This window comes from Juglans regia, chromosome 15 (assembly GCF_001411555.2).
Source record: "Juglans regia cultivar Chandler chromosome 15, Walnut 2.0, whole genome shotgun sequence".
NCBI lineage: Eukaryota > Viridiplantae > Streptophyta > Magnoliopsida > Fagales > Juglandaceae > Juglans > Juglans regia.
Genome location: NC_049915.1, coordinates 8,934,218 through 8,960,875, shown reverse-complemented (window position 1 = coordinate 8,960,875; position 26,658 = coordinate 8,934,218). Strand labels below are relative to the sequence as shown.

The following is a 26,658-nucleotide window of genomic DNA, read 5'->3' as shown; positions in this document are numbered from 1 at the left end:
TTATGTTGCTTTGCTTTTCTCTGCCAGTGCTTTAAACTTTTGAACTGCTACATTGTGCTTTTCATCAACTTGCTTGTTGCATGGTATTTTCTGCATGATGTGGTGTACTTGTGCAGTGTCTTCATGCTTCTTTTCCTTGTATTCATCCTCTACTTCATGAGACTCCCCCTCAAGATGGGCATATATATTGAGTATTCCCATCTTGGACAATAAGACCTGAAAAACAGAAATTGTTAAGGCCTTAGTGAAGATATCTGCTAGTTGGAATTTTGAGGCAATGTGGACAGTTGTGATGATTCCAACCAAAAACGTTTCTCTAACAAAATGACAATCTAGTTCCATATGTTTAGTTCTCTCATGGAAGATAGGGTCCGTTGTGATATGGATGGCTGCTTGGTTATCACAGAGCAAGAGAGCAGGTTGTGCATGGTCAATGCTGAGTTCCTTTAGCAGACCAAGGAGCCAAACAATTTCACAGCATGTAGAGGCTAATGCTCTATATTCTGCTTCTACTGAGGACCTAGAAACAATCACTTGGTTCTTTGATTTCCAACTTACCAATGAGTCCCCAATAAATATACAAAACCTGTGACTTATCTCCTAGTTTCGGGACAGCCAGCCCAATCAGAATCATTGTAGGCCTTCAAGTGTAGAGATGACTTTGATGACAGGAAGATGCCCTGGCTTATAGAACCTTTTAGATACCTGAGGACTCTATAAGCTGAGTGTAAGTGAGCTTGTGATGGTCTGTCCATAAATTGGCTCAGCACATTTACTACATATGTAATGTCTGGCCTGGTAATGGTCAGGTAGATGGGCCATCCAAGAGTCTTCTATAGGTTGTAGTGTCTTGTAGGATCTCATTTGTGGTATGACTCAATTTGTGATTTAACTCAATAGGTGTGGAGGTAGGTTTGGTGCCAAGTAACCCTGAGTCTTTCAAGATTTCGAGGGTGTACTTCGTTTGACAAACATTTATTCTAGTTGATGATCTTGCAACCTCTAGTCCTAGGAAGTATTTGAGGGGTGCAAGTTCCTTGATTTTGAATTTTCCATGGAGGTGAGCTTTGAGCAAATCAATTTCACTTTGAGAATTGCCTCATATTATGATATCATCCACATAGACTAAGTGTAACGCCCGTCCTTGTGGTGGGATTTTTTTTTTTCCAAAATATTTTTATAAAAGGACGACGGGAATTACCGTCCGATTTAAAACTTTTCACTTGCATACCCAGGGTGCGAGACTCCATGCTTATAAATTAAAATGTACTTTGACAATAAAAGAGGTTTACAGCGGAAAACATAAATCTTATAATAAAAATGCCTCTCGTACATTTAAAACTCGTGCCTAGACTTCCGTGCTCTTCCTCATGGGTCGTGTCCGTCCTAATCATGCAGTTCCTGTGGGGGGAGGGACATGCATAAAAACTAAAATGAGTCGAAGACTCGTAAGCATTACTTCATACAGTTAAAATATAACAACATAGGTTTTCATTCATGCATTCATCACTCGTACATACTCTTACGTGCGTGCATACGTTCGTTCATTTGAAAACTTCACTGGATGGAGTTTTTCTCTTTTAAACATGGGCAACCTTTTCGTAAAACGTTTCTCCCATCAGTGCCTTCATTTCTTCAAGAGCTCGTGCATGTTTACGTGAATACGTGCGTTCTTTTGAAAACTTCACTGGACGGAGTTTTCCTTTCAAAAGGCTTTCCTTTCTTTAAAACGTGTCCCCCGTCAGTGCATTCATTTCTTAAAGTTCGTACGTTCATACATAGATGCATACATCCATTCATTCTTATCACTTTCATAGGCCAGTACACACTGTTACGCCTTGTGTGTTTGGGGTTAGTGGTCTTCCTTTGGACCCGGATTCCGCCCGTGACCACGGGTTGGGAATCACTTTCATAGGGGGCAGCACTGGGTGCACTTCCAGTACTACTTACCCCGGCATTGCAATAATCCCATTCATTGGTACTCTTTCATTCATTCATGTGGCCGTTACGTATCTTCATACATTCATGCTTTCATTTCTTTCTTTCTTGCTTTCATTCATTCATTCATGTCAGCTCGAAAGAGCTGGAGCTTTCATTCAGTTCATTCTTTCATTTAACCGTCCTTTCTTTTCATGAGAAAACATTTCTTTTCATGAGAAAACATCGTTTGGGGCATAAGCCCGAAAATGGTCTTTTCGTCTTTCAATTCATTTCAGTCCTATCCTTTCTTTAACAGTTTGTTCATGGAAAACTTCGTTTAAGAACATACATGGGCTTAAACGTCAGCTTTCATGGCCTCCATAAGCATCACCTTGAACGTCGTCAATCATGGCGTCCACGAGCGTCACCCCATGGTGTACATGAGAGCGTCGGTTCGTTGGATCCACAAAAACATCGGTCAGATGGCAACCTACATGCATACACATAACCTTAGCATTATTCTCTATCTAGTGCATAAGCAACTTAAACTAGAAATAAAGCTACATATCACTTGGAACACTCTCCTTCTATCACATGCACTTACGTGCCTTTCACTATGTTAAACCCTTCGGGGACCACTTACGGTCACCACATCTTCCAACTCAAAGTCTTGCCTCCAGTGCTCATCCACTAAAGTGAACCCATGATTCACCTTAGGATTAAGACACTAAGACATCTGTCTTACTCTTCTTACAACCACATTCCGACGCATGATTCAAACCAATGGAATCAGGCATCCCAATCCTAGATAATATGCCCGTCACTACCTTCATGCATCTTAGCCCATACTAAATCCTCATTCCCATCCATACAAGCCACATGGCTCTAAGCCAACTCTGAGGCTCAAGCACCGTGTAACTGTACTAATGACAGATTACCCATTACATATGGTGAATCCGTCCGGCACATGTGTCTCACCAGATTACACATGTACCTTACCCCTTCATCACCTAAGATCAACATATATAACACGTTGATCACCTGCTCGTAGGACAAGAGCCATACTCCGATACCAATCTTCTCTTAACCCGGCTAGCATGACTTTTCACGCTACCCGTCCCTTTTGACAGTTCATCCCAACACTTAACACGACAAGACTCCATTCACAACTACGCCTTATGTCACGTCACATAGCCCGAGATTGCTCCAGAGCTACACTGTGACCTTGTCGCGTTACCCAACATTCTACTACGTAAACTCCTGACTCATCACGAGTACCGTTCCTCACGTACTCCCATCACATCGTGACATCTCATCACGTTCCCTTTACGCCATTCCTACACTTTAACACTTCACCCATCATAAGCATGACTTCCAGTAACTACGTCACTTCGTGACGTTGCCCAGTCATGCTTCCGCTGCGTACTCTTACACTTGTTCCACTAATTCCCCCATCACTAGCACGATTGTCAGTAGTCGTGTCACTTTGTGACATTCCTCAGTCATGCTTCTGCTGCGCACTGTTATACTTGTTCTGATACTTCACGCATACTCCTAGCCATAAGTCCATCACAGTGACACTTGTCACCTCAGACTACAGGCTACGCCATAACTTCTTCGGGACACTGTTCCACAGTTCTCGATACTATCCATCACGTTCCACGTCCATCAAACACATAACCATCCTTATCTCTACGACACGCCACAAGGAGTGTCGCTGCTACGTGGAGTACACTCCACGTATACTCCCTTCATACATACCACGCCACATCACCACTATGGCATTCCCGCCATATGGTACATCACTATATCACATGGAGTACACTCTTTGTGTACTCCATCCACATGCATTACGCCACATCGCCATTATGGCATATCCGCCACATGGTGTATCACCCATCAAATGGAGTACATTCCACATGTACTCCATTCATACACATCCCGCTACATCACCATTATGGCATACCCGCCATATGATGCGTCACGCCACTACATGGAATACACTCTGCATATATTCCATGCACGTTACGCCACATCACCACTATGGCATACAAGTCATATGATGCATCTTACCATCTCATGGAGTACATTCCATTTGTACTCCCCACATATATAACACGCCACATCACCACTATGGTATACACGCCATATGGTGCATCTCACCATCACATGGAGTACATTCCATTTGTACTCCCCACATATACACACGCCACATCACCACTATGGCATACACGCCATATGGTGCATCTCACCATCACATGGAGTACATTCCACTACATGGAATACACTCTGCGTATACTCCATGCAGGTTACGCCATATCACCACTATGGCATACACGCCATATGGTGCATCGTCCACCACATAGAGTACATTCCACGTGTACTCCTCACATATACCGTACCCCACACAGAGTACACTCATCGTGTACTCCCTTCATACACACTACGACACATCACCATTATGGCATATCCGCCATATGGTGCATCATTCCACCACATAGAGTACACTCCACATGTACTCCTTTTATATGCACTACACTACTGAGTACACTCCTCTCGTACTCATCCCATTCCACACTATCCCAGGAGGGTATATTTTACATATACTCTCCTTGTTTCACATTACGCCACACATAAAGTACACCCAACGTGTACTATTCTCATTCCACATGCCACATCACCAATATGGCGTATCCGCCACATGGTGCATTACTCCACCATACGGAGTACATTCCACATGTACTCCCTTCACATATACACTACGCCATACACACAGAGTACACTCAGTGTGTACTGTTTCCATTCCACATACACCACGCCACCATTACTGCACATGTTCCCCAATCACACTACATGGCACAATACACCTCTATACAACACAGACAAGCCCAACACTTCACTACACAGAATGCCCAACACTTCGTTACACAGTACCCCATCACAATACCATAGCTACCCAATTACTAACAACACAGTCCACAACCTAGTCAACTAATCGATATTTAACATAATTAACAAGGGATAAAGGGTTATACCATCGACGGGATAACCCGTGCGTTGCTCATTGACCGTCAAAGCCGATGATGTCGTAAGAGTTGTACGTGGCGGCTAACTCATGTACGGTGACTGTTTAGGCATTTAGATAACTAGGTGTGGTCTTGGAAGGGCTCGTGATGGCCTTGTAATGATGGCAAGGAGCATAACACGTCGGATCTAGCCGTGTACAGTGGTGGTCAACCACGCGCAGTGGCTGTCCATCACATGCAGTGATTACCCACCACATAAAGTGATGGTTTGGACCTAGGGCTCGGCTAAGGGAGGTGTGGTGGATCTCGTGGTGGCGTCGAGGTGGCGCCATGACGGCTCGCGGTGGCGGATCTAGCCATACCGTGGAGGAGAAGCTGTGGGAGAGTGAGAAAGAGTGTGCTTCCGTGGGTGGCAGATCAGGGCCATGGGAGGTTGGGTTGGCTTGGTGGCGGCATGAGGAGGCTGGAGGTGGTGGTTACTAGCCATGGGTGGCGGTGCACGGTGGTGCACGACGTGCAACCCATGTGTGAGAGAGGGAGAAACCGTGAGGTGGAGGAGGGGGCTTCTGGCCATGGGTCACGTGGAGGAGCTCAGGGAGGAGCCATGGTGCGCTAGGTGGCTGTGGGTACTGCACACGGCGGCGCTAGAGGCCATGCACGGTGAGGCCGTGCGTGGGTCTCCTTGTGCGTGCGTGTGTGCGATGGAGAGAATGTGGCTGCATGGGAGGGGCTGAGTTTGCTGGGGAGTGGTGGCCGGTGGTAGAGGAAGCTGCTGAGGGAGTGGTGGCGTTGGAGGGCGGCGCACGGCAGTGCTACGTGCACTAAGCCCATACGAGCTATACATGGCCAGCTGAGAGAGATAGGGAGCGTGGGAGAGAAAGGCTGGTATGGTTGAGCTCGCCCGAGGGAGAGGAGGCCATTGGTGCCGGCGGTGAGAGCTGGCGGGGCACGGCGGCGCCGGGCTGAGGCCTTAAGCCGTTCGGGCATGGGTGGAACTGCGTACAGCGTACGCTTGAGAGAGGGAGGAGAGAGGGAGAGCTACGGAAATGAGGGGGAAAGAGAGGGGGTCTGGGTATTTAACCCAGTCCCTTTGTCTGGGGATCTACACAACGATCTAACGATGAGGAATTAAAACACTGATTTGAAAATGCGTAAAACATTAACTTAATTAAAAGCACTTAGAGGAATTAAGGTAAATATTATTTTAAACTAACTTTAATTTATAAAATAATATTCTTCATTATTAATAAAATGATGAAGTCTCACTTAACATATTAAAGAGGATTAAACCATTTAATTAATAAAAGTTCTCAACATAATTTAGATCTCATAATATCTTAAATAATTGAAATCATTTTAATAATAATATTAAAATGATTTTCGGCAATTATAATATTTTTGGAGCTCTTCAAGAATATCATGATTGTCGTATTTAAGATCAAATCTTAATTCAATAACACTGAAAATACTCCTTATAAATATTTCCAGCATATTTAAAACACTGGGCATGCCCTAGAAGTCACACAATATCTTTCGAGACACGCCATCATGGTTCGACACGCATAACGTGGCTCGTAGTTGCTAGTGAGAAGGGCAGATGATCACATAATCTCTGCCTTCGGGATTTGCTTACGTCATAAAAACGAAACATAAGTCAGAAAGAAGAAGCGTACGTAAGAAGGAATGAGCAGGGTATTACACTAAGAGTGTTGTGAAGGCTCCTTTTTTATTTCCTTTGGTGAATAAAGAGTAGTCAGATTTGGATTGATTAAAACCAATGTCAGTGAGTGAATTAGAGAATTTGGAAAACTATTGCCTCGATGCTTGTTTAAGTCCATAGATAGACTTGTTCAATTTGCATACCCAATTTCTCCCCCTCAAGCTGCTCTCTGTGAATGTGGTAACCTGATGGTAAATCCATATAAATTTCTTCATCAAGATCCCCATGTAAAAAAGCATTATGAACATCCATTTGAGATAAAAACCAATTTTGAATGGATGTCATTGACTCGAACTGTGGTGAGCTTGGCCATAGGACTGAAGTTCTCTTGGAAGTCAAAACCTTCTCTTTGAGTGTATCCCTTTGCTACAAGCCTTGCTTTGTGTCTTTCAAGGGAGCCATCAGATTGGAGCTTGACTTTGAAGACATATTTGCATCCAATTGCAGTTTTGTTGGGAGGAAGAGAAGTAACAGTCCAAGTGTTGTTCTCTAAGGCACTAAGTTCAGTGTTCATGGCATCCTGCCAATGCTTGAATTTGACAGCTTCACTATAGGAGGATGGGTCAGAAAATAGTGAGAGGGAAGCAGAAAAAGATTGGTGGGATGGAGAGAGGTGTTTATAGGTCAAGTGATAGTGGAGTGGGTGAAAAGTTGAAGAGGATGTGGATGAAAGCTAGATGAAGGGATGGGAGGCTGCTATTTGACAGTGGTATTGGTGGAGATAGGCAGGCTGATGTTTTTCTTTGGTGGATCTTCGAAGGGTTGGGTTGGTAGGTAGCTCATGTTGTTGGGGTGAAGGGGGAGGTGAATCAAGGGAGGTAGGAGGGAAAGATATAAGGGGCTGAGGTGTTTCAGATTGTGAGATGGATTGTGACATGTGATTGAATGGAGGTGAGTCATCTATTGGGATAGTTTGTGACATGAAGTGGGTGAGAATGTGTCATCTGGTAGTGCAGGAAGTACCAGATTTTGAGGAAAGGAGGGAGGAGGAGAAGGAATGGAGGTGGGAGATTGGAATGGGAAGACAGATGCATGAAATATGACATTTCTGGAAATGAATGTGGAATGAGTTTCTAGGTCATAAAGTTTATAACCCTTGACATTTGAAGGATATCCCAGAAAAATGCAGGGTTTAGCACGTGGCTCAAACTTAGTTTTGTGGTGTTTGGTAGTGCTAGCATAACTCAAGCATCCAAAGACTCTAAGGTGGGAATATGAAGGTGGTTTGGAAAAGAGTACTTCATAGGGAGATTTACTAGAAAGAAGGGGTGGGTATCCTGTTGATCATGTATGCAGCTATTAGAACTGCATCTCCCCAGAATTAAGTGGGCAATGCAGCTTGAAAGAGAAGAGCTCGGGCCACATTTAAGAGATGTTGGTGTTTCCTCTCAACAACACCATTCTGTTGAGGGGTATACACATAAGATTTTTGGTGAATAATGCCATGATCTTTATAAAAATTGGCCATATCAAATTCAAGACCATTATCAATCCTGATTTTCTTTACTTTCTTATTGAATTGAGTGTCTATGAGTTGGAAGAATGATTGTAAAATGGATCTTGTATCTAATTTCAGTTTCATCAGGAAAATCCAAGTTACTTTAGAAAAATCATCCACAATAGTTAGAAAGTAATGAAAACCTTGAAGTGAGGCTTGAGAATATGGTCCCCATATATCACAGTGTATTAAGTCAAAAGGGAGTGAACTAGAGGATACACTTGAGGGAAAAGAAAGATGCCTTTGCTTGGCTAAATGGCAGATTTTACAATGAGAATGATCCTTGGACTTTACATTAGGAATATGAGGATGAATTAAACTCATCCTTTGTGAAGATAAATGTCCTAATCTAAAGTGCCATAGATAAAAAACTTGTTGTGTGGCAGCTTGATGGACTCGAGTTTGATTGGAGAGAGTTGAAGGAGGGTTGATGTTGCTGTTATGAGGACAAGACAACAGGTAATATAGGCCAGCATGGACTTTAGCAAGTCCAATCGTCATATATGAAGAGAGGGCCTGAATGAAGCATAAATCATTTGAGAAAAATAGGCATGTATTTGGTCTTTGAGTGAGCTTACTAACTGAGATCAAATTGAAAGTAAACAAGGGTACACATAGGACATCAGTTAGGATTAGTGAGTCTGAAAGTTTGACAGTGCCTATGTGTGTAACTTGTGCCTTTGTACCATTAGGGAGCTGCACAAAGGCTTGTCAAAAAATGAGGTGGAGCACACCATGTGATTAGTTGCTCTTGTGTCCATGATCCATGGTGTGTTATAAACATTAGATTGTTCATCTTGAGAAGGTGAGTTGTAACACCCCAAACCCGGTTGGCCTGGACAATTGCTACCTGTCACTTAACATGTTTCCCAACACAACTAAAATAAAACTCCAAAATTTTATTAGCAAAACTCAATCTCATGTACTTTAAATAACCACATTGAAAACTCTACAAAGTCATTACTGCAGCAAAATAAACTAAGGAGTCCAAAATCTCCCGGTAGTCATAACAAACCAAACTAATACTTTCATAAGTCTTACTAAACCCAAGCCCAAGATATAATTAAATCTAAAAGACATTAAAACTAAAGGACATCATAATTCCTTCTTCTAACATCCTCTCCTAGCTTAATCATGCTTACCAATCTAATCCAGGTCCTTAGTTGGAATCTCCACATCATCTGAAAAATATTATGAAGATAGGGGGTGAGTTATCAACAACTCAGTAAGCAGAGGACATATGCTAGCGTGCAAACATGAGCATTTACAAAGTATAGCATGCAGAACAAAATATTTTCCAGAGTTATCAACAACTCAGTAAGCAGAGGACATATGCTAGCGTGCAAACATGAGCATTTACAAAGTATAGCACGCAGAACAGAACATATTTTCAAAAGTAATAGAGCGATGGTTTTAAGACACGTAAAACCCATAATACTTTGGCATAACATAAACTGAGTATCATCATCAGATCAAAACAGAGCATCACACAGAGCAGAGACTATGTTTCACCCCCTGTGGTAGGGTTGTGCTAACCCCGGTGGCCAAACCAGGCAGAGACAGAGGTGAAATCTTTCCTTTATTCTTCTTGGAGCCCCGAGCGTGCACACATGAAAGACCACAATAAAACCACTTCGTTTCCAAAGTGGGTGCACTCAGAGACAGAGAAGTTGGTACCAACCCAAACAGAGCAGAGCATAACAGAGCAGAGCAGAGCAAAGCAAAGATAGAGTCAGATACAAATACCAATACACCATGCCAAAGGTTTTCAGATGTTATATCAAAATAATACAGAGTACCAAAACAGAATCAAACAATTTACACACGCTGACAACAAAAGACAGAACATCTTTCTAAATAAATGCACAATTTTTCATATTCTCAATATCGCTCCCTTTTTCAGATTTCAGAAACCACATGATAGAATTTAGCTCATGTCTACACAATGCATGTCAGAACAGATTTTTCATTTTACACACAGATTTCATGAATAATGCAGATAAGCGACCGAGGTTGATATTTGTATTCACAAGTTCCCATCACATCACAAAATATGTAAGTTTTCATAAAATCAACCTCAGTCTTATTAACTTGTATAAAACCTAGCATAGGAACCCCACTTACCTGGACAACTTAGATTTTCAGAATTTTCCTAAAAAATGTCAAGTCGAATATAAATCATCACCTATAAAAATAATAACATAATTTTCGTAAGTTTTCAATCAATCACGGATTTCGATATTTAATCCTAAACTTCTAAAATAACCTATTTTAATATCTCAAAACTTAAAACCCTCATAATCCCAAAATATATCATCACTTCCTAAAAATCACTAATATTTACCATGACAAACGTCAAACTCAAAACACCAATATTTAAACCCGAAACAGCCAACAAATTTCATAGCATAAACCAATCTCACACAAACAACTCCATCATCCAATCCAACCGACCCCCTTACTCCTCGGACTCAGTCCGGCATAACCAACAAATTCACAGTAAATATGAATTAGTGCAGAAATACATTTAAATATCAAAAGTTCTTTGAGAAAAATACTTACAATGCTATAATATAATTTTTGAAAGATCACGGAGGTGCTAGAAGCGGCGACGCAGCAACAAAACAGTGCCAAAAGCACTGTGGCCGTGGGTCTCAAAAATCCACTTTTGAACGGGTGTAAACAAAGACCCAAGATTGATAGGGTAGGGCTTAAGGATGTCGGTGAAGCTAGTGGTGGTGGTGGTTGGCTGTGGGTGGCGGCGTAGAGGGCGGTCGAAAGCTAAAATACCCAAAACGGAAATATTGATGGTGGGGCTTCACCGGTGACAGATCGGAGGTGGGTTTGGGTCCATTGGGTTGCTAGGAGGTCGAGGATGATGTGGTGAGAAGATGGTGGCCGAAGGTGGCGTGACGGTGGCGCAAGGAGTGCCGCGGCTTGGTGTGGTGCGTGGGGGCTATCGGCGGCGAGATAGAGGCTGGAAATGGAGGGGTGGGGTCGCCGGCCTGTGGGGGAGGCAGTGGGCTGGGCGGTGTCACCGGAAGGTGGCTCACAGCGCAGGCTGGGGAGGAGAAGAAATCGCACGGGGAGAGGGGGGCTGCGGCGCGCGGGAAGCAGGGGAAGAAAAAGAAAAAGAAAGAAAGGAAAAGAAGAAAAAGAAAAGAGGAAAGAGAAAATGTAGGGAAAGAAATGAGATCCAATCCTCATATCTTGGGTCACAAAAATGATCCAACGGAAACGATTTTAAAACAGCAAGTAAAATAAAATAATTCAAACGTAATGATTAAAATGAAAATAAATAATTAAACCCAACAATAATTTAATTTAATATGAAAAACAATTTAAATATATTACAATAATCAATTATAAGAAAGCACTTTAGAATAATTTTCACAAAATTAAAATCTTAAAAATAAACCCAATAAAATCCCAACCAATTTTAAAACAAGAGAATAAATTTCTAAATTAATAACAAATAATCTTTCAATTAAAAATAAACTAAAATACGGGGTGTTACATGAGTTGTGTTTGCAATGGTTTATAGAACTGAGATGGAGTTGATTAGCAGGTAATGAGAGAGTGGTGAGGCAGTGATAATTACCTGTTAAGTTTGAGTAGGGTGTGATTGAAGAGCTAGTTTCAGCAGTGTTTGGTTTAGCAGAAGCAGGAGTAGGCATAATTGGCTTTGTTTGTCCCAAGTTCAGCTGAGGGAATTGAGTATTGACGAGAGCCATGAGATGCTGTGCTTGTGCTTGAGAGAGATTCAATTGAGAAGCACTTGGAGCATGTGCTTCCTGAGGTGAAGAGATAACCTGTGCAACAACTTGATTTGCAGAATATGATGAAGCATGATTACTTCCAAACTTAGTTTTGGTAAATTTAAAGTTTGGTGGGAATCCTGCTAATTTATAGCACTTATCATTTGTGTGTCCAACCTTACCACAATGGTGACAAATCAGATGTGATTTTTCCCTTTTCTTTGGAAGATTTTTGTAAGCTAAAAGGGCAGAAGACTTTGAGATGGGTAGAGTTGTATTTCTTGCTTGCCTTTGTCTTTCTTCTTGCAAAATCAGTGAAAAGGTCTTATATAATGAACGCAAGGGACTTAGTAAAATGATTTGCCCCCTCACAGAATCCCAACAGTTTTTAATGCGTCACAAGTGCACTTTCCACAAGAACAACAAGGGAGTGGTCTGTAACTGTGTAGTTCTTCTCAATTAGGATTAAGTTGTGTGAAGTAATCACTTATAGAGAGGTGGCCTTGAACAATGCTAGTGAGCATGTGCTGGAGGTGATAAATTTGAGCTTCATCAAGTTGAGCAAAACTTTCTTTGAGTTTGTCTGAAACCTGCTTAGCTGAGGTCACAAAAAATACATTAGAAGCAATATCATTTGAAACAGAATTCAGGATCCAAGCCAATAAAATGTTGTTGCATCTCAGCCATTACACATATGAGGGATTTGACAACTCAGGAGTATTAATGGTGCCATCCAAGAAGCCTAGCTTGTTTTTGATTGAAATGGAGAGCAGAAATGATTTGCTCTAAGATATATAATTCGAACCAGTTAATGGGGGTGACACAATGATAGTGTTGGCATTGTCACTGTGATGTAAGAAGAATGGACTGATTGGGTCCTCAGCAATGGAAATAGGAGAAGAGGAAGAGGAGGATGTCATGGCTTAAAAGATGAAATTTGTTTGCAGATTTAAGCAAACACAACAAGAAAAATAGCTTGCTCTGATACTGTTAGTATTTTAAATAATTACTTTTCTTTCTGTTGGCTTTAGTAGCCGTTGGTTAACAGGCTTGTCTTTATTATGGCCTTAGTTTTACTTTATTGGTTTTGATCATAAGCCTTTATTTATTACATTTGGACGTTGGCGTCTTTAATTCTTTTTCCCGTTATATCCATTTCGTCTAGAGTTATTCTTTGTCCCGTTTATATATTTGTTTTTTCTTTTGGTACGGGTGTGGCATCTATTTGAGAAAAAGTGAGATAAGAAAAATAAGCTTAGAGAGTATATATTTTTGAGAGTATTTCCAGATAAAAGAAAGCTGTTCTTTTGGTGGAACTTTGAGCTCAACCACTTGTGCAGAGTTAGTTCGGGCTATACGACGATCAGTAGGGTTGTTGTATCCTGGATGATTCAAGTCAAGAAGAGTTCTGTTGCATCGGTTAATTTGAGACTTCGTACACTGTAAAGGGCTTGAATCTCCTTAAAGAGAGCGATATTTCCGTGCCTCAGTCCAAACTAATTTCGTTTGAATATTAATTTCATTATAACTTTTATTACATTATTGTATATTTCACTAACAGTTTTAAGGAGACTTCAGATGAAGCCTACAATTGAAAAGTGCACGAAAAGCGATGGACATCTCAATATGTCCTTTCAATTTGTTGAAGGGTGGTAGGCAGATTTTGGTTCCAATAGGCATATCTGCTATGATAAAGGTATGTTTAAAAATTATACTCATTTTAAAGTAGAGAAAGATATTACACTTGGTGATTCTAGTAAAACCAAGGTTGTTGGGAGTGGTGAGGTTGAACTGAAATTTACCTTTGGGTGTATTTTGATGCTTAAAGATGTGTTTTATACACCGTATATGAGGAAGAATTTGTTGTCAAGTTTTTTACTCAACAAAGCGGGTTTAACTATTGAATCCGATAATTTTGTTATAACAAAAAATGGAGTTTTTGTGGGCAATGGCTATGTTTGTGATGATATGTTTAAATTGAATGTTGAGCATAAAGCATCGAATGTTTCTATTTGCGTGCTTTCTTCTTTAGATTTTTGGCATGCACGTTTATGTCATATCAATAGTAGATATGTTGCTATCATGAGTAGTTTAGGATTAATTCCCAAATTGACAAAAGATTTTCAAAAATGTGAAGTTTGTAGTTAGGCAAAAATTACAAAACGGCCTCATAAAAGTGTTGAAGAAAATACCAAATTGTTAGATTTAATTCACACCGATCTTTGTGAATTTGAAGGAATTTTAACTCGTGGATGAAATAGATATTTTATCACTTTTATTGATGATTTTTCAAAATATATGTATGTTTATTTATTAAAAAATAAAATGATGCTTTTGAAAAATTCAAAGAATTCTTCCATGAAGTTGAATATCAATTTGGTAGAAAGATTAAAAGATTTAGAAGTGATAGAGGCCGAGAGTATGATTGAAATGAGTTTAATACTTTTGTTCAGTCCTTGAGAATTATCATGAAACTATTGCACCATACTCACTTGCAGTGTAGCTGAGAGAAAAAATAGAACATTGATTGAGTTGACGAATGCTATGCTTATTGATTCAGGTGCTCCTTCTAGTTTTTGGGGTGAAGCAATTTTGACTGTTTGTCATGTTTTAAATAGGGCGTCTTACAAAAATTCAAAAACTACATCTTTTGAATTATGGAGAAGGGGTATAAGCCAAATTTGGGATATTTTAAAGTTTGGGGTTGTTTAGCTTTTGTAAGGCTAATTGATCCTAAAAGGCCCAAATTGGGTGTTAGAACTACCATTTGTGTCTTTCTTGGATATGCAAAAAATAGCACAGCCTATAGATTTTTTGATATTGGAAATAAAGTTATTTTTGAATCAGGCGATGCAATTTTTCAGAAGAAAAATTTCCTTTTAAATAAAAAAATAGTGGGGGTCAAGAATTTAGAAAAAATATTTTTTCTAAAGCTAGTTCTTCTACTCCTTTAGAAAGTGAATAAATTTTTTAATTAAGGAGTGAGAGAGCTAGAATTAGAAAATATTTTGGTCCTGACTATTATATTTACAATATTGAGGAAAATCTAAAGAATTTACAAGATGCTTTAGCATCACCTGATTTTGTATTTTAGAAAGAGGCTGTGGATGATGAGATGGATTCACTAATTTCTAATAAAACTTGGAAATTAGTTGAATTACCACTGGGTTGCAAATCCATAGGGTGTAAATGGGTCCTTAGAAAAAAATTTAGACCAGATGGAACAATTGAAAAATTCAAGGCCAAGCTAATTGCAAAAGGTTTTAAACAAAAAGCCGACTTTGATTTTTTCGACACTTTTTCTCCAGTTACAAGAATAACATCCATTAGATTATTGATTGTTATTGCAACAATTTTTAATTTAAGGATTCATCAAATGGATGTTAAAAAAACATTTTTAAATGAGGACCTAGATGAATAAATTTATATAGACCAACCCGACGGCTTTGTAGAGCCTGGCCAAGTAAGCAAAGTTTGTAAGTTGACAAAATCTCTATATGGCTTAAAACAGGCTCCTAAACAATGGCACGAGAAATTTGACTCTTGCATGATTGAAAATGGCTATAACTCAAATGAAAGTGATATATGTATTTATCATAAATCTTGGAAAAATTCATATGTTATTATTAGCCTATATGTTGATGATTTATTGATATTTGGTTCTAATTTGCATGTCATAGATGAAACAAAAAGCATGCTTTGTAACCATTTTGATATAAAGATCTTGGTGAGGCTAATTTTATTTTGGGTATGAAAATCAACAAAACATGTGATGGTATTTTTCTTGATCAACCGCATTACGTAGAAAAATTATTGAAAAAATATAATTATGTTGGATGCAAGCATGTTGTTACTCCTTTTGATTGTAGTGTTCATTTATTTTCTGTTGAAAATGATGATGATGTGATTAATCAAGGGAAATATGCTAGCATGATTGGGAGTTTACGTTATGCGACTGATTGTACTAGACCTAACATTGGTTATGTGGTAGGAGTACTTAGTAGATTTACTACCAAGCCTAGAAGAGACCGTTGGTATGCAATGGATCGGATAATGAAATATTTATCTGGTATAAAATATTATGGCTTGCTTTATAAAAGGTATCCTACTGTACTTGAAGGTTTTAGTGATACTGATTGGAATACCTTGTCAGGTGATTCTCTTTGAACTACTGGTTATATTTTCACCTTGGGTGGTGGGACTGTATGTTGGAAGTCTAAAAGACAAACGATTATTGCTAACTCAACGATTGAAGCTGAGCTAATAGTTTTAGCTTCAGCAAGTGAGGAAGCAAACTTGTTGAGGGATTTATTACATGAGATTCCCTTGTGGGAAAAATCAGTTCCAACTATTTTAATTCATTGTGATAGTACTGCTACTATTGGTAGAGTACAAAACTGTTACTATAATGGTAAATCCAGATCCATAAGAAGAAAATACAGTTTTGTAAGATCTTATTTGACTGATGGTGTTATTAACATGGATTATGTTAAGTCTTGTGATAATCTTACAGATCCACTTACAAAGGCTTTGACAAGAGAAAGGGTTTGGAATACATCGAGGGGAATGAGATTAAAACCCATAAATTCACGAGTCATGTATGAAGATACCCAACCTGGGGACTAGAGATCTTGATAACCAGGTTCAATGGGAAAAACGAATCATATGATGGTCATAAGAAATGCACTATTTATTTTATTTATCATTCCTACGATGTAGGTGCATTATCCTGTAATGTTGTGGAGGATGAGTTTTTAGAGAAACTCTTAATGAAATTCTGTAGCTCTTATGAGTAGGGTGTAAGAATTACAAGAGCACCATTGACAGATTTCACCTATGTGAGTGTGAGAGTGAGGCCGCTCTCTATGAGATTTGGGTTTATTCTCAAATACACTCATGAAACCGGGATTAGCACAAGGTCGTAATGTGCTGGGTAATAAAGCTAATGTCAACACCTAGGTTATTGTGTGTGAGTAATAATTATTTATTTCTCTAAAGCAGTCATAGTTCAAGTATGAGACTACTACTGACTCTGGAGTAAAGGTTTTTATTTCACTAAGTGAGGGTTCAATGTAGAACATACCTTCATGATGCCTAATAATTTTTCTTTGTCTGAAGTATCTCTCTTATATATATATTTTTTATTATTAAAAATAGGGGACAATGTTAGTATTTTTAATAATTACTTTTCTTTTCGTTGGCTTTAGTAGCCGTTGGTTAACAGGCTTGTCTTTATTATGGCCTTAGTTTTACTTTATTGGTTTTGATCGTAAGCCCTTATTAAATTTGAATGTTGGCATCTTTAATTATTTTTCCCATTATATCCATTTCGTCCAGAGTTATTCTTTGTCCTGTATATATATTTGTTTTGTCTTTTGGTACGGGTGTGGCATATATTTGAGAAAAAGTGAGATAATAAAAAAAAGCTCAGAGAGTATATATATTTTAGAGTATTTTCAGATAAAAGAAAGGTGTTCTTTTGGTAGAGTTTTGAGCTCAACCACTTGTGCAGAGTTGGTTCGGGCTATACGACGATCAGTTGAGCTGTTGTATCCTGGAGGAGTAAAGTCAAGAAGAGTTCTGTTGCACCAGTTAATTTGAGGCTTTGTACACCGTAGAGGGCTTGAATCTCCTTAAAGAGAGCGATATTTTCGTGCCTCAATCCAAATTGGTTTCGTTTGAATATTAATTTCATTGTAATTTTTATTACATTATTGTATATTTCACTAACAGATACCATGTTATAAGTGAAACAAGAACTTGAAATGAAATCTCAATATAGAGAAAAACAGATTCTCATATTCATGAATTAAGTTGATACATGGTTCTACTACATATATATACATTACAAAAGAAAACCGAAAAGATCAAAGGAAGGGTCCTAAAGTTAACTTTTTATTTTCTACTGCTATACAAGAAATCTATTGCAGTCTATTTTTTTGACATGATTTTTCATCACTTTATTTTGCTTTTGTGTGTAGTCAGTGCAGCCTTTAAAGTTGATCAGTCTTCCCATGCTTTCCTTTCGTTGCTTTGCGTTTCTGTGCCAGTGTTTTATACTTTTCAACTGCTATATTGTGCTTTTCATCAACTTGCTTGTTGCATGGTATTTTCTGCATGATGTGTACTTGTGCAGTATCTTCATACTTCTTTTCCTTGTATTCATCCTCTGCTTTGTGAGAGTTCCTCGCAGTTAATTAGAAAAAGGAACGGACTTACAGCCATTGCACTATTGCAGGCTTCCGATTCAAGGAGCATTGACAGCTTGAAGTTTCTGTTTTCTGTTAAGGCCGGTAAGTCGATTGTGAATGCCGAGTTACAGTCATAAATACTAAAAATGATTTGCAAAGTTCTCTTTGTTGACGATGGTCGTTGTTAATTGAACTATTATATGGTTTCTGTCTTGAGTTCAATTCTTTGACTTTGTTGTTACCAGGAGCTTTGTGCATGCAGATTACTATGTTATCCACACCAGCTTATAAATAGAATTTTTCTTTTCAGATTTGCTTAGATACAATTTCAAACTAATTTATTCTTGTTATTCCTGGAACCTGTAAAGTTCTCGCAGCTCATTTGTTGTTGCAAATTTTTATTTTTTTTATTTTTTTGAAATGTTTTTCCTTAATTCATGTACATTTTTTTCGACTCATTTGGTTTATAAGTGTTTGTTCTTTTTATATTATATATACTTCAACTATTGACTTAAGCACAGCCCATAAAAATTGCAGTTAAACCCAATAATAAAATTATCATGAGTAAAGCCCACATTCTCAAAGCCCATTTACAAACTCCCAAGAAATTAACACGTAACTTACCAGTAATGACCAAGGGTTGAATTGTAAATACACTAAAATTAAAAGGCTTCTAGAGATTTCTACTGAAAGTTGTCTTGAAATGTTTAAAGGGCAATTTTGTAAATTCAAGGAAAAACAAACATGCAAAGCTTTAATGAAAAGCAAAAGAAATCTGGAAACATACCAAGAAGGGTAATGATACCCTTGCGGTTGGACTACCACCGCTTTGCTACTTATTCTACGTAGATTTCTTTTTCATTTTTTCTATCGACTCTGAACGCAATTCTCCCGAATTCATCCGTTATGAAATTTCTGCATGATGTGATGTTTGCTTTCTGTCATAAGATAGAAGCTTTTTCTCAAATTTGGACTAGCGCTCAAAATGAAGCGCCCTTCTTCTTCTTCTTTTCTGCACTCTCTCTCTCTCTCTCTCTCTCTCTCTCTCTCTCTCTCTCTCTCTCTCTCTCTCTCTCTCCTACGCTCTGCTCTCTCTAAAACTAGTTGATATAATTTATGTTTCTTGTTGCTTGCCCCACTGTTGAACGGCGCCCACAGTCTAGCCTAGCGCTGGCGACTCTCCAATCTCCATGTTAAACTTGGAACCCATCTACCTTCCAAAGTTCATATATAAGATAACCAACGCATGCATGACATGAATTTGAATTAGGAAAAACAACTACACGCTTATTTGCTAAAAACATGCTCATATCTCTCTCAGCTCAAGCAAATCCACGCCCACATCTTCCGCTTTGATCTCCACAGAAACGATTCCTTAGCTTCCACTCTCGTTTCTCTCTATGCCTCTCTCTCTACTCCCCTATATACTCCCGTCTTGTCTTGTCTTCTTTCTCTCATCCAAATCTATTTCCCTTCAACCACGCCATTAGAGCTTTCTTCAAGATTCTATCGCTTTGTTCTGAATCACTGAATTTGTATGTCCAAATGATTCATTTTGGGATTAGACCAGACCATTTTACATACCCCTTTTTGCTTAACTCTTGTGCCGGCCTTAATGATCTTTGTCGTGGAACTGAAATACATGGACACATTGTGAAAACGAGTTTTGGTGTGTGTGTTGCAGAATGCTTTGATTGATATGTATGGTAAATGTGGTGCGTTGGAGAAGGCACATCGGCTATTTGATGAATTGGGTGCAAAAGGAGATATTGTGTCTAATAATTCTCTTCTAGGGGCTAATGCCAGAGTTGGGAGAAACTTACCAAAAGAAATTGTGGAGTTCGATCTGTCGAGTTAGTGAAATTAAAAAACAAAAGGACCTCCACTACAATATAGAGTATATATGGAAATAGCCCTACTATGTAACGACTTAAAAACAAAAAGACCTCCAATAAAATTGAAACGGTAGCTGTTGCAAATCTGAACGGTCATAAAAAAAATTGACATTAGCTAAAATGGTGCCTTTAATGTAAAAATTAAATTTGTTTAAAAATCTTCATCTTAAAATCTTGAATGTTACAATCTCCCCTCCTAAAAAAAACTCGTCCTCGAGATGGAAGTACCTTACACAAAATAAATTGGGATACTTTTCCTTCATATCTTCTTCGCATTCCCATGTAGTTTCTCTCTCTATGCGATGATTCCAAAGTCCTTTCACCATTTTGATAGTTTTGTTATGTAGGACTTGATCCTTCTGTGCCAATATTCCCACTGGAAATTCTTCATAAGTAAGATCATCTCGAATTTGAAGAGGCTCGTGCTCCAATACATGACTGGGGTCTAGTGCATACTTTTGAGGCATATAGACATGGAACACATTATGAATAGCCGATAATTGAGGTGGCAGCGCCAATTTGTACGCTGCAACTCCTATTCTTTCTAAAATTTCAAAAGGGCTTATATTCCTCGGACTCAATTTTTCCTTTTTACCAAATCTCATTATCCCTTTCATCGGCGCAACTTTTAGTAGTACTTTGCTACCTTCCTCAAATTCTAGTTCCTGTCTCCGCTGATTCGCATATCTCTTCTTCCTCTCTCGTGCAACGACAAGTTTCTTCCGAATAATTGAAATTTTTTCGTACATGTCCTAAATAATTTCTTATCCCATTATTCTGCCCTGAGCATATCCTCCGTACTTTGAATTGTCCTCTCCGATTGACTATTTGTCTGAGGATGGAATGCGGTACTATAAGTTAGCTGAATTCCCAACTTCTTTTGTACATTTTTCCAAAATGCTGAGGTAAGACATGTATCTGTGTCAAAGAAAATCTTAGATGGTATCTCATGTAGTCTGACAATCTCTTTCACATACAACTTTGCCAATCTATTAATGGAGTATGTCATCTGAACGGGAATAAAGTGAGCTGATTTTGATAGTCGATCAACAATAACCCAAGATGCATCTTGACCTCCTAGTGCCCTAGGAAACCCTGATATAAAATCCATCCCTATATCATCCCACGTCCAAACTGGTATACAAAGTGGCTGAAGTGTACTTATGGGTCTTTGATGTTCTGCTTAACTTGTTGACACGTCAAACATTGTGCTACATAATTTATCACCTCTCGTTTCATACCATTCCACCAAAAGTGTTGTTTCAAATCACGATACATCTTAGTACTACTTGGGTGAACTATGTACAGTGAACGATGGGCTTCTTTCATAATCAAATCCCTAATCAAATCCTTTAAACCTCATGGTGCCATCATCTGATACTGAGTAGTCAGGTTTCTTGCCTTTTGATACCTCCGCTTTTAACTTCATCAATTTTGTATCACCAACTTGAGCAACCTTAATCTGATCTATCAATGTTGAGCCTAAGGTCAAACTACTTAATTTAGCTTGGGTATCTGGGATCATCTCAATACCTGCTCACTCCATATCCAACAATATGTGCTTTTGGGATGTATACATTCTAGCCAATGCAACAGAAGACGATTTCCAACTTAGCGCATTTGCTACAACATTTGCCTTACCCAGATGGTAATTAATATTGAAATTATAGTCCTTTAGGAGTTCCAACCATCTACGTTGTCTTATATTCAACTCTTTCTGTGTGAAGAAATATTTCAGGCTTTTATGATCAATATAAATCTCACACTTTTCATCATAAAGATAATGTCTCTATATCTTTAAGGCAAAAACCACTGTTGCAAGTTCCAGATCATGGGTTGGGTAATTTTGCTCATAATTTTTTAGTTGTCGGGAGGCATATGCAATGTCTTTCCCATGTTCGATTAAAACACAACCCAATCCCTTGAGTGAAACGTCACTATATATGACAAATCCTGCATCTCCTGAGGGAACTGTAAGTACTGGTGCAGTTACTAGTCTTTTCTTCAATTCGTGAAAGCTCTTCTCACACTCGCCTATCCATAAAAACTTATCATTCTTCCTTGTCAACTTTTTCATTGGTGCGGCAATACTTGAAAACACTTCTACAAATCTTTTGTAGTAGCCGACAAGATCTAAGAAACTTCGTACCTCATTTACATTACTAGGCTTAGCCCACTTTAGCACTACTTCAATCTTTGCTGGATCCATTAAAACTCCTTTTCCTGACACCACATGTCCTAGGAATGTGATCTCTTGTAACCAAAATTCACATTTCTTGAATTTTGCATACATTTTATTTTCTCTCAATATCGTAAGGGCCATCCTCAAGTGACCCTCGTGCTCTTTATGACTCCGAGAGTAAATAAGGATATCATCAATAAAAATAACCACAAACTGATCCAAATAGTCCTTGAATACTTTGATCATAAGGTCCATGAAAACAGCGGGGGCATTAGTTAAACCAAAGTGCCCATATCGTGTTCGAAAAGTTGTCTTCTGAACATCTATCTCTTTAACTCTCAGCTGATGATATCCATATCTCAAGTCTATCTTCTGAAAGACCTGTGCTCCTTGTAGCTGGTCAAATAGATGATCAATCCGATGTGAGGGGTATATGTTCTTAGTAGTCACCTTATTCAGTTCTCTATAGTCAATACATAATAGCATGGACCCGTCCTTCTTTTTCACCAAAAGTACTGGAGCACCCCATGGGGAAACACTGGGGTGTATGAAAACCTTCTCCAATAGTTCCTATAATTGGTCCTTGAGTTCCTTTAATTTAATTTGAGCCATTCGATAAGATACTTTAGATATTGGTGCGGTCCCTGGAATGAGGTCAATTGAGAACTCAACTTCTCTATCCGGGGGTAGTCCTGAAATATCATCTGGAAATACATCTCTGAATTCTCTAACCACCTCTATATCTTCCAATCTAAGTCCATCAGTTGGTGATGAAACCAGACTTGCCAAAATTCCCATGCAACCTTGTCTCAATAATTGCACTGCCTACATTGTCGAGATAACATGGGGTGGAGAACTTCCTCGTAGTTCTTGAAAATTGACTCTTCCCCATTTTTGGATTTAAAAACCACCCTTTTATTGAAGCAATCTACACACGCACGATTCTGGAATAGCCAGTCCATTCCCAAAATTACATCAAATCCGGACATGTTAAATATAATCAAATCAGCAGGAAGAATTCTCCCTTGAATCTCAACCGGACAACCCACTAGAATAGAACTGCAATTGATATGTTCTCCCAAAGGCGTAATAACAGACATACTAGTCTCTAATGGCTTAAGCAACTTTTCAGAAAATGATGCATAATAATTCGAAATGAAGGATTGTGTGGCACTGGAATCAAATAGAAAGATGCATAACGAGAAAACAACATCAATGTACCTATGTGAATAGCATAATGACTTAGAACTATAAGAATCATATAGAATATGCATCATATTTTGTATACATCTAAGCTTAGGACATGGAAAGGTACTTGTGACTACATCGTTTGACACTGCAGCATCATTAGGGGTGAAGGAATATACACGTGTTGTAGCTGTAATCTTCTGTCCTCCACTCTTTCCTAGTTCCCCAGATTTCTTTATAGAGTAGTCACGAGCTAAATGGTTCAGCTTCTCACACTTGAAACACACGTTCTGGCCATATAAGCATTTTCCCATATGCTTATGCCCATAGGTTGGACATGTAGGATAAGTTTGTCCTCCTATCTGTTGCCCTGGACAGCTGTCACGATAAGGCCTCTTTTTTCAGTTTGGTACAGATGGGAGCGGTTGTGACTGTTGTTGGTGCTTCTTCTGATTATTATATTTGATGCTTTCCAGGATACCTTCTTCAACAATAGTGGCTCGGTTCACCAGTTCAAAAAAATTTGGAATCTTGAGGGCACGTACTCGATCTCTAATTCTCCAGTCTAGACCACGTTCAAATTTCTCAGCTTTCTGTTCTTCATCTGGAATCAAATAATTGGCATAACGGGACAACTCCATGAATTTGGTTGCATACTAATCGACCGTCATCTTTCCCTGTGTGAGGTCCATGAACTGATGTGCTCTAGACTCTCGTAAAGACTGTGTAAAGAAACGATCCAGGAATACCTCCTTAAAGCGCTCTCAAGTAATGGAGACTCCTTCCCCTAGTTCATTCTGTAAAAGTGCTCGACTTGACTTCCACCAGTTGTTAACTAGGTCTGTTAGGTTATATGCCGCGTAAATCACCTTTTGATCATCAATGCATAATAACGCCTCAAACATTTGCTGCAAACAATCGATCCAACTATCCACATCTATAGCATTTGACTTGCCATCGAAGGTTGGGGGGTGCTGACGAGAAAATTGCTCCAACATACATCCAACTTGCAGTGCCCTAGGTGCGGCTTACTGACCGGTGGCCATCGATTGGAAAAATTTGGTCGCTACTGCGACCAAAGCATTTGGATTTTCATTATGACCAAATCCAAAAGTGTTCCTAGTGCCAACCATTTTCTGATGCAAAATATAATAATAATATTAATAAATATTAAACAAAATAATAATTAACAATCAACAACAACTTCCTAATGTCACCTATTAAGAGCTATAATCACTTTATTATATCTTAAAATATCTTACTAACTTTCGAGGGGGCCAGGAGCATCCTAGGTGACGATCTCTCAAACCTGGGCTTTGATACCATTTTGTGACATATCCTTCTTTAGGGTTAGGAATGGTACGTACATATGTAACTAAGCCAGGTAAGGGACTTACATAATTTAAAAAAAAATTGTTAATTCTAAAAGAAAACTTAAGTTAAAACCATTGTCTAAAACATAGTCATATCCAACTTTCCAAACCATCTAAATGAAAAGAAATCATAAATATAATCTAAGGTTGATTAGTCCGCTCCTTCTAAACTTGGTCCGCCTGCTCGTAGTCCTCATTCTCCTCACATGGGTGGTAAAAAAAAAAAAACTAAAATGATTCAAAGACTCAATAAGAACTCACCACAATGTAAACATAATAATTAAAAAGGCTTTCATAAAATTTTCACGTTGAATAAAATTCTTACCATATCATGCTGATGCTCATGCTATACATGACTATTAGGGCTGTAAATGAACCAGTTTATTCAATAGCATGCTTGGTACTCACTCGGTTAAACTGGAATCAAACTCGACTCGTAAAGAAAAAAAACTCGTTCATTAAAACAGATACTCGCTTGATTTGTAAATGACACATACTCGACAAAACTCGACTCAACTGGGTTAAGGCTCGTTAAGGCCCACTCGTTTATGCTCAAGTCGACTCATTTGCTCTGCTCGATTAAAATTCATTCATATATTGATAAATATATACATACACCTATGTATATATACATATATATATATGTATTAGCTAATAATATAAGCATACCACTTTTATAATTAAATATATAATATGTAATTTAATTACTTAAGTCTATAGAGTAAATATACTTCATAGGTATATTTTATAATTTGTATAATAATTAGTCGATAAAATTTAATAATTTAATATACTAGTATATGAGAACCATATATGAAATATATATATATATATATGCTATCATATTAAGTGTATCTATTAATAATATATGAAGATATATAATATATTGTTATTTTGGATAAATATCAACTAGTTAGATATTAATTATCTATAAATTTTTTAAAATTTCATAATTCAATAGAGGTTCTACTTGTTAGTTGTATAAATTCAATATTATTTTATTTATTTACTTATTTATTTATTATTAAATTAAAAAAAACAATTAAAGCTCGAGCTCAACTCGACTTGAACTCGTTTGTAGGACGAGTTTGAGCTCGAGAATGAATTGAGAGTTTAGCTTATAGAGTTGAGCTCGAAAAAAGAATAAAAAAATCTTGAGTACGGGCTCGAGCTCGAGTTCGAGTATTTTGAGTTGAGTCGAGCCAAACTCGATAAGCCAAAGACCGGTTAGACTAGGCTCGATTTCAGTCCTAATGACTGTCTTAACTTATCTGAATTAATAGACTAATCTGACTAACCCACATACTTAACCTTGTGTGCAAGGTTGTGCATCTGCTCCACATCCTATTGCAGCAAGGGGAGCCGCTGAGTAGGGGAGCCGCTATGCATGACTGTTAGGGGAGCCACGCTTGAGTCCGTGGCTTGCACATCCACCCTAAATATTGAATTGAAAGGTCATCTATTTAATTGATCTTATCTTATCTTATTTTGCTCTTGAATTTAAGAAAACTTACGTGTCTTATGCGATGTGAGATGCATGACATTCATACTAATATAAATAATTGTATAATACTGAACCTGAATATGATGCTAAAGATTAATATAATCATATACTATGATGACTGATATGCAGGGCTGAGCACCGACTGTTTTGGAGTCGGAGACTCCGCAATGTACATAATCCGCTCCGACTCCGACTCCGACTTGTCGGAGCGGCGTCGGATTTTTTTATTTTATTTTTTTTGTCTTTTTTAATTTCATATTTGACCCACTTTTTTAAAAAATAAAAATAAAAATTTGTGGGCTTTCAAATTTCAACTTTCTCAATATTACAATCTAAACTAAATAGAAGACCTGGACATGAATGCAATATCACTCTAATGTTATCATTATACTAGAAGAACATG

General features: G+C 38.4%; 1 protein-coding gene across 1 annotated transcript; it reads right to left on the bottom strand.

Annotated features, from left to right (window-relative positions):
- Nucleotides 1–20,757, bottom strand: LOC108986734. The gene is made up of 2 exons (XM_018959451.1): nucleotides 20,359–20,757; nucleotides 1–216 (listed from the first exon to the last, which is right to left on the bottom strand). Exons 1-2 carry the CDS (start codon nucleotides 20,755–20,757, stop codon nucleotides 1–3), a joined length of 615 nt encoding a protein of 204 aa, XP_018814996.1.
- Nucleotides 20,758–26,658: the final 5,901 nt, after the last annotated feature.